We start from the raw sequence: 9,537 nt of genomic DNA, 5'->3' as shown, positions 1-9,537 counted from the left end.
GTCATTATGTGCCTTGTATCCCTCTGTGTATATGCTAAAAAAAAAAAAAAGTCCTTAGATTTTTAAACATTACATCCCCGGTGTAAATGCTATGGTTTTTTTTATTTCTAAATGAGAGGAAAAATGTCAGCAAAAAATGTCAAGCCAACGGTGAAAACATTCTAAAGTGTATTTGAAACCGAGGTCTTCAAAGGGAGAAAATCCTATCTGATTTTAAACACAACACTTACAAACATTCAGCGTCTCGATTTCTCGTTAATTCTTAAATCAAATGAAGAGATCAGTCTTTATGAATATTCTAGATTTATTATAACAACAGTCATGGAGATGTCACGTTTGTGAACGGTAAAATTTCGCCTGCCCAGGGTTGGATGTAATCCTTCACTTTACCTACCAATAGGGGGCGCCAAACCCTATTATAAGGTTTTTGTTTGTAAAAGAAGAATTGCAACGATTTCCGGTAATATGAAATTACGCGGAAGTGCCGCTTACAACCGGTGGATATGTTTGGACTTGAGCTTAAGACGGAGCGATTTTGAATTCCACAGAGAGATAAAATGATATAATTTATAACAAACCACATGTATATGATAGGATACAAAGCGGCGATATGTTCCGGGCGTTTCAACTAAATTAGCAGTTCACAACAGAGTTGATATTGTTGTTGTTACCACCAAAACAAACACCCAGGATGGAGAATGGGGTCGCGACCTCCAAGGGAGAGGGTTTCCTGTCAAGAATGGCCCTCAATGACAACAAGGCTGGGATGGAGGGTCTTGACAGGGACAAAATCAACAAGATCATCATGGAGGCATCCAAGGTAACGTTAGAAACCCTGAAGAACTCGCTGTTACCGGCACCTGCAGAGGTTCGAGTCAGGGCGTCCACGGATGCTTTAATTTGGATTAATATTGAATTGTTACGGTATGAAAATAGCTTGAAACTGAATTAATGTAGTAGCTAACATGAGTCTGTGACACGTTTTTAACTATGTTGTGGTTTGCTTCTACTCCCTTTGGAGAGGGAGATACCAGGTCAACAGTATATCCTATATAGAAGTGGTCTACGCAATCTGAAAGCTTGTATTGAAATGCACTTTATCTTTCTGTGTTAAGTGTTACTACTCATAAATCTGCAATAAAGACATTGTGTGTAATTAAGCCATTTGTTCAGTGATACTCTGAGTGATACATGTATAGTGGCTTAGCCCAATACAGTGGAAGTATATGATGGCCATTCACACATGATGTTGGGTCTTATAAAGTATTGCAGCAATTTGTGGATTGGTATATATTGTTAGACAGAGTTTGACCTCTTGAAACTTGATAAAAATGGTCCTTCCAAAACACTACAGTAAGGCACCGAGCCATTGGGGAACAGGGGAGAATCTTTCATGCTGTGATGCGATGTCAAACAAGTTTGGAGGTTTCTTTATGTGCAGACCAAAGCTGTGTTGGAAAAGCTTAAAAATGTGCCTTAAAAAAGTCCTTCATTGTACCAGAAGAAAAAGTGTAGAACTGTGTGATTCCCTCTCCTCACCTGAGTGACCCACCAGATAAGAGATGTGCTGGAGATTCTGTGTAAGGCTTTATAACCTGGGCTGTAGACGGTTTGAAATGTGACGTCCACTTTTGAATACTGTGTTCAGCCTGGTGTGAAAGTTCCATCTCCCCAGTCCACTGACGTATAGCCCTCAAATTGTAGATTAAAGTTATAAATGTTCAAGGGAACCTTTATCGTGCTTGTCTTCCCCCTGCAGGGATCCAGGTTTTATGAGAATGAAGTGAAGAGAGAGCAGCAGGTGAACCAGCGCATCAAGAAAATGATGCTACAGAGGGCAAAGGTCACGGAGCAGCAGCTGAAGAAAGCCCAAGCTCAGGTAAGACACTTTTTAGACTTCCCTGCCTGGCATCAGCTTCTGTTTAGAGGTCACACACAAAAAATGTACTGATGGATGAAAAAACATCCAGAAATACCATCTGATCTCTGCGTGCAGGTGGAGAGGATGGCGTCTGAGCTTGAAAGGAGGCGGGACCTAAGCCGTGTGATTGTGCACGTGGACATGGACGCCTTCTACGCTGCGGTAGAGATGAGAGATTGTCCTGAGCTGAAGGACAGGCCCATGGCCGTGGGGTCCATGAGCATGCTGGTGAGTTGCAGTAACATTCTGGCAATAAGGACTCAAATTTCTTTGACCACTTATGTAGTTGCTACACGCAACACAAATGAGCCACGGTGGAAAAAAAAATCCATCTTATAAATTGCGTACTAGTCACATGTATTTAATCCCAGCCTGTCACCTGACCAAATATTACATTCAGGGTTCCACATTAAACGTGATCTGTTTGTAGTACAAGTTTCACTATGGCCACCATAACTGGAGCCGTGACTCATGTAACAGCAGCTCCACAAATGCTTGTTATTGCCACGTTACAAAAATGGCAAACAAAACAAAACTTTGGCACGACTTTAAAATATGCATCTACTACACTTTCTCAGTGTTCAAATGTAGGTACAGCAGAATCAGAAAATATTGCAGATTGTAAAAGAAATTAAATGCTAGCAAAAATGTAGAAGCTCGAGTTCTAAAGTTACTAAACTGTAACATATCTAAGGACGTCATGTGCTGCAGTGTGTGAGTTCCTCATCTAACCAAGAAGGACAGCTCGTCTTTCATCAGGCTGGGTTTAGTTACTTCAAAGTGCCTTTTCTGCATCATTTTACGTCATCTTTTATTTGGAGGTAGGGATGCACCGTACTATCGTAACATCCGCAGCATCAACTGATTTTATTCACTTTCTGATATGTCGCTATTTATCTTGAAATTAAGTTACATTTCACTTTCAAATTTGCAATGTTTGCATACGTGTTTCAGAATGTACAGAATGTGAATATCATCTAAACCTGGTTTTGTACATTCAGTATTGATTAATAATTGTCAAATCAGTTCTAAAATGTCCGATTTCAGCAGCAAATCCTAAATTTTGCCTACCCGTTTGGGGAGCCAGTGCTTCAAAATGTCCATTGCAGTCAAGACCCTCCATATAATACACCATTATAAATCTAGGTTCTGAGTTATAAGTAGTGAAAATACATTTTGTCAACTCACGGTAGAGAGAAAAGTTCTTCATATACAGTATGCAGGTTATATTATGTTTATATGTTTAATATCAAGTCATGTGTAGCATTCAGTTTATATCTCACTTCTCTTTGCCAGTCAACATCCAACTACCATGCCAGGAAGTTTGGTGTTCGGGCGGCCATGCCTGGATTCATAGGCAAGAAACTTTGCCCCAACTTAGTCATCGTTCCAACCAACTTTGATAAATACAGAGCTGTGAGCAATGAGGTGAGAGTGAGAGAACACACACACACACGCGCACACACACACACACACACACACACACACACACACACACACACAGAGGTATGCAGACTCCTAAAAACACTGGTTGCACAACCTTTTCGTAGTTCATCAGCTAAACTAACAGGTGCTCATGAATTTGTATGTCTTTGTTAGATCCGGGAGATTTTTGCAGATTATGACCCTCATTTCCAGCCGCTGAGCCTGGATGAAGCCTATCTGGATTTTACAGACCACCTGGAACACAGGAAGAGCTGGCCAGAGTCTGCACGCACACACCTCTGTCGAGCCAGCAGCACCGTCACAGGCACAACTCAATTATTCAGACTAGTAGCATATCTATCTAGCTATCTATCTATGTTTATATATGTAGATATAGATAGATAGATTGATTGATTAATTGATTGATTGATTGTGGGGTTTTGTTCTGTTTCATGGGCCCTATTCTGATTTAGAATAATGAAATATGTAATATTTGATGTATTTTTTCCTAAACTGCTCTTTAGGTTGTGTTTAGTGTTTGTGTTGAATGATTTCTCTTCCTATTTATTCAGATGTTATATCAGAAATGAGTTTTCACAATCGAGACATTTTTGTTTTTCGGTGAAGGTAAAGAGCAGACTGATCGTCCGGAAGAGTCGGAGGAGAAAGACCTCTCTCCCGTTCTGTTCGAGGACAGCCCGAGCTCCTCTTCCTGCTCGGCCGGCTCTCAAGGTGTCGGAGCAGCTCCTGGAGCTTCTGAAGTTTTCGGGACATCTGTCGAGGAAGCTGTTCGAGAGATGCGCTTCCGGATCGAGCAGAAGACGATGCTGACTGCCAGTGCAGGTGGGATGAAATGACAGACACGCATGATGAAACCTTAACCTTGCTAAGTAGAAAACACTAAATCGATATTGTTTTACATAGATTTTACTGCCTTTTGCTGGCTTATTTTGCGGATTGATTTAATTTGCCAATGGACTGTTCATCTATCCGGTTTAAGAATACAAATTCATCATTCCCATGGAAAGTTTCCACCTTAAGTAAGATATCAAGTATTTTGCAGCACCATATAGTAGAAGTTATGAAAATATCTCTGCATCGGCCTTCCAGTTATTTGCTCTTTAAAACAAAAGGATCACTTGTGTTTAGGTTCCTGTGCCTTCATATCAGTATGTTCCTCCACAGCAAAGCCTCAAAGTTTAGTTTTCCTAACTTCTTCTCTACTCTGACTTCTCTACTTGGATAAAACATTAAAAAAAGAAAAAAACCCTCAGCAGTAATGTAAAAGGTCTGCAACATCTGTGCAGCACATTTTGTTTTGAGTGATGATCAGCCTCTTGCATATGTTGTACCAGCTGCTCATTTATTTACAAATGCGATATACTTTTAATTTTTCCAGGCATCGCTCCAAACATGTTGCTGGCCAAGGTGTGCAGTGACAAGAACAAGCCCAACGGCCAGTACCGACTACCATCCACCAGAGAGGCCGTCATGGACTTCATCCAGAACCTCCCCGTTCGCAAAGTATAATACAGAAGTTAAACATAAACAGAGCCCTGGGGTGCTTTTGGGGAATGATTATGGGAAGATCTCAGTGTTTTTGTGAAGTGAATAATGATGTGCTGCAGAAATGTGCATTAACAACAACACGCATCGATACTCAATGACAGTGTTTTTGTATCGCCCAGGTCTGTGGAATTGGGAAGGTGAGTGAGAAGATGCTGAACGCTCTGGGCATTAGCAGCTGTGCTCATCTCAACCAGCAGATGGCGCTGTTGTCCGTGTTGTTCTCTGAGACGGCCTGGCATCACTTCATGCAGGTCTCTCTTGGTTTGGGCTCCACGCACATAGTGAGGTAATTTGTCTGTGACTGTTTAATGAATCTTGGAATGACTGACGGAGAAAAATACTGATCTGTTTGCTCTCATACAGGCATGAAGAAAGAAAGAGCATGAGCACTGAGAGGTTTGTGTTTAATGGAGACGATAAGATTTTCCTTTAGTGTTCACTCGCTCCTATTGCCTCTCCATCACAATCTTCTCTGACACTTTACAGAACATTTAAAGAACTGAACAGATTTGAGGAGCAGTTGTCTTTATGCAGGGAGCTGTGTGAAGACTTAGCTCAAGACATGAAGAGAGAAGATCTGAAGGTACTAAACATGACCCACTTCCTCTTTACAGGAAGGTTAGCGTAAGTGCAGCATTGGCTAATCCAAGAGTAAATTTTGATCGAGGACTATCCTGCCCACATCAGCTGTCCATGAGCAGACGTTCCTGGAAGGAACGCAAGCAGGCACGGGGTGAAATGAACAGGACAGCACACTGAGAGAGGGGTTGTATTGGTTGTAAAATCATCCTATTTTTGGTGTTCCTCAAATCAACCTGACTCCCAACTCATACAATTACCTCAACCTGTTCTGTTCCTTTGGGAATCGATAAAAGACTGGATGGCCCAGCGCGACCATCACCCCCCTGCCTGGGTGCCGATGTGGCTGTGATAGCTAGAGGAAATGGAGGGCCATTAAGGAGACAGCGGGGGCTACTATCAGCCCGGGAAATGTCACCCCGGGAGATGATCACATTACAATGAAAGCAGTTTGTGGTGTGTTACTCACAAAAGGCTTTCTGACAAATCAATCAGTGATATGACAGATTACACAGAGTCCCATCTTTGTTCTATTTGTGGCACCTCCTTTCAGTGTCATAAATGTGTGTGTAATTAAGTGTACGTTGCACGGTAGGTAGAAATGACCCGAACTGTATGCTAATTGGGCTTTTCTTCACTCTCCTCCAGGGTAAAACAGTAACACTGAAGCTGAAGAACGTGAACTTTGAGGTGAAAACGCGAGCTGCGACGCTCCCGTGTGCTGTCACCACGGTGGAGGAGATCTTCACTGTAGCTAAAGAGCTCCTGAAAACGGAGATTGAAAACGAAAGCCCGCAGCCACTCAGACTGAGGCTAATGGGTATATTGCAATATAACTGACATATCAGTTAATATTACTAATATGAACTAAATCGAAATGATCTGTGAATGTGAGAATAAGAAGTTAATTTTCTGTCTTTTCTGGTAATTTCTGTTTTGCTTCTAGGTGTTCGAGTGTCTGCCTTTGTCAGCTCCGATGACAAAAAGCCTCTGCAAAAGAGCATCATCAGCTTCCTCCAGCCAGGAAAATCAGACGCTAGTGGCTCTGCACAGGAAATTCATCAGAAGTTAGAGAAGGAACGTCTCTCGCCTTGTCCTCCCCCAGCACAGAAATGTCAGACACAGGAGGAAGCTCTCTGGTGGGCTAAGAAGAGGAGCTTCGCAGAACCTCAACAGTCTTTCTTCCAAAGAGCCCATGCCAAGAGGCTGCAACTCCAGGCAGCAAGTACAAGCAAACAAGAGGAAGGAAATGAGGAAACCTATGTGATTTCTTCCACTTCCAATGGGGAGGAGAAGTCAGAGAGGACCCAGATGACCTCAGATCTCTCAGAAATCCAAGATGGTTTCCACTCAGAGGCTCAAGCATCCACATCAGGCTGTGGGGGTCCAGGATCGCCCAGCTTCACCTGTCCGGTGTGTCAGAAGCAGGTGGAGACAGACGATTTAAACGTCTTCAACAGCCATATAGACCAGTGCCTCAGTAACCAATGCTCAGTCTCTGACTCTGAGGCAGATCTGGATCATGAGAAGGACCTAAAGGAATGTGACGTGACGGACAAGCAGAGGACCGAGGTGGAAGAAGTGAAGAACACTGAGAACTTGGAGCTGCCGTCCCACCCTCTTGATCCTCCGCAGCACCAAAACAACCTGGCAAATGAACCAACCCAGACTGTTTTGTTGATCCAAGGTGACAGCGGGACGGTGACCTCGCGAAAGTCACGTAACGGTGAAGGTCCTGTCTTCATCTGTCCAGTCTGTCAGCTGACTCAGGACACAAATGACCTCGCTATCTTCAATTCCCATGTTGACCTCTGCCTGAATCAGGAAGTGCTGCATGAGCTGGGGGGGCAGAAGTCCTCTCCTGTGAAGCCTTTATCTGATAAAGTTACAAACAGCAAGGCAACAGGTGAGTTTCTTTATTACCTCCAAATAACTGGCTCACGATTTTGGTGGCGTTTGATTGTCAGCAGGATTATTTAAAAACTATAAAGCCCGATTTTAACCAAAGTCATAGCGTCTCCTCGTGGCAACAGGAAATGACATGTTTTATTTTACTCTTTGATGAACTCTTCAAATTTGGTAACTATGTTGAACAGTGTTACCGTGGCAAGGCAGCCAATTTTAATATTTCATCATAGAACATGAAACTATTGTAACTGGACTCCAGATGGTCAGATCTTGAACAAACCTCCCAGGCCTGAAGACCTCCGCCACCTGAATTTAAGCCACAGCCCCGCCCCAGTGTTGTCTTCACTTAGTTAAAGAAACATAACATGCAGTGAGTGTGTGGTCTAGCACCACCTAGGGGCTGATCAACAAATTCTCAGCGGAACCTACAGGGGTTTTATAGGGACAGGACCCTGCTGCTGCAGACACAGCGCCAGAGGATCATCTGATGAAATGCAGAGCTTTGATGTCATCGCCGAGAGATAACATCGCTCAATTCAAGAGAATAAAAGCTTGATTATCCTGCGTGAATGTGCCACCAGAAACAGACCATTGGGGGTTATTGCCCAGTCTCAGGAGGTATCCTGGTAGTACTTGTCCAAGGTGAACGAGATGTCAGTTTTACTCGCATCAGAGCGTGTAAGTGCACCTCCCTCGTTGACGCTGTGTAAACTGACTGTGTGACATCTTATTTGAGAGGGTGCTGTGGCCTTTGACCCTCTTATTTACTGACGGGGACTTCATGTAAAAGCTAGTATTGATTCCTACAGAGAAAGAAAGAGACATCTCATTTGACCCCGTGGGGATTCCTTCGCCCCGATCTTGGAAATGGCGAAATCACTTTCTCACCTTTTTGTTTCCTACAATGAGCTCACTGTGCCTGTTCACCAGGGTTTCTCCTTAAACAATGCAGCCACAGAAATTGCACTCTTTATGTCCCCCAAAGAGGTGTTGCAATTGTGTGTGTCCTCAATGGAAGTCAGAGAAAAGATATAATGTTTTTTTTCTGGCCACGTCCACCAGTTTCTGTCTCTGTTTGCAGACAGAAGTCTTCCCCTGCCGAGGCAAGCAAGCAAAAGTAAAACTAAACGGTAGGGCAGTTTGAGGACCAATGCCTGTTCTAAATGAAGTTAAAATGCTACGGATTTACACGTGTGCAAAAGCAAACGTGTAAATATATTTGAAAAATTGTTTCTGTTTTGTTGTTTTTTTTTTATCTCTTTTAAGACGGAACTCGCCTCCCTCTCTTCCCTCCAAGAAGGCGAAAGGCTTCAGCTCTCACATCACCATCGACAAGTTCTTCAGGTGACCGTCATGAACACGGAGCGATCCTTCGAACCTGGACAAGCTCTTGGACTTATGATAAAAAATAATTGCGTACAAAAATGTATTCAGTTGCAGTCTTTTATTGAAATTATTGGGATAAGAACACATTTGCACTTTTGCTTCACTTATTTATTGAATCATATCAAGATATAAAAAATCCCAAATAACTGCTGTGTCTGCTTTGTTATTAGAAATATTTATGATATCACCAATGTATGCGAAAGAGAGAATAGTTTTTACATGCTAGCAAGCTATTTAATGTTTTTACATGTTGTATTTGTCATGATATGTAATAATAAAGATAACATAGTCCTATTATTGTAATCAAAGAGGCAATAAATCACCATCCTGCTTAATTTTGCCGCTTTAATGTTTATTTGATGGCCATGCATTCTCTGTCAACGTGGACTTGAATCAGAAGGGTTCATTCACATCAGCACAGGGTTCAAGCGGGTTGATTTAAGATTTTTTGGATGAAAACATTATTTGAAAAGAAAAAAAAACTCTGTGGGGAAAACTGGACTTCTTTAATTTGGTTTAGCAGCGCAACGCTGTCGTCCCAGGCTGTGAGGAAGATGTGCAGAGAGTTGAACTTCCCTGAGCAAACAAGTTAAAACTACTGTTAAAGCCTAATGTTGACCCTCTGTAAATATAATCTGTTTATGAATATTAACATTACAAAATAGAGGAATATCCACATTACAAGTCACACTTCGATGAAGAATGACAAGTTAAATATGCAGGTGGCTGAAGGGTGTGTGTGTGTGTCA

At 42.4% G+C, this 9,537-nt stretch overlaps 1 protein-coding gene across 2 annotated transcripts; it reads left to right on the top strand.

Annotated features, from left to right (window-relative positions):
* The first annotated feature begins 445 nt into the window (after positions 1-445).
* polk (polymerase (DNA directed) kappa) lies at positions 446-9,110 on the top strand. 2 transcript variants are annotated; one of them, XM_086205275.1, is made up of 14 exons: positions 446-820; positions 1,760-1,879; positions 1,997-2,149; positions 3,218-3,349; positions 3,521-3,671; positions 3,974-4,189; positions 4,746-4,870; positions 5,035-5,201; positions 5,279-5,311; positions 5,402-5,498; positions 6,143-6,314; positions 6,441-7,400; positions 8,484-8,532; positions 8,669-9,110. In XM_086205275.1, the coding sequence occupies exons 1-14, from the start codon at positions 692-694 to the stop codon at positions 8,748-8,750; spliced, it is 2,586 nt and encodes an 861-aa protein (XP_086061401.1). In that variant the 5' UTR covers positions 446-691; the 3' UTR covers positions 8,751-9,110. The 2 variants fall into 2 exon arrangements, with proteins under 2 accessions (XP_086061401.1, XP_086061402.1); XM_086205276.1 differs by having other exon boundaries at positions 8,465-8,532.
* The last annotated feature ends 427 nt before the right edge of the window (positions 9,111-9,537 follow it).

Source organism: Aulostomus chinensis, chromosome 6 (genome assembly GCF_037954235.1).
Source record: "Aulostomus chinensis isolate RoL2024-O1b breed Wild chromosome 6, RoL_Achi_v1.0, whole genome shotgun sequence".
NCBI classification, from domain to species: domain Eukaryota; kingdom Metazoa; phylum Chordata; class Actinopteri; order Syngnathiformes; family Aulostomidae; genus Aulostomus; species Aulostomus chinensis.
This window is presented reverse-complemented; position numbering and strand designations above follow the sequence as displayed.

Bases quoted from the DNA above. Each gene is read 5' to 3' on its own strand.
- polk (XM_086205275.1), top strand. From the start codon at position 692: ATGGAGAATGGGGTCGCGACCTCCAAGGGAGAGGGTTTCCTGTCAAGA. The intron at 1,880-1,996 runs GTAAGACACTTT...CTCTGCGTGCAG, and splicing joins TGAAGAAAGCCCAAGCTCAG to GTGGAGAGGATGGCGTCTGA. The intron at 4,871-5,034 runs GTATAATACAGA...TGTATCGCCCAG, and splicing joins AGAACCTCCCCGTTCGCAAA to GTCTGTGGAATTGGGAAGGT.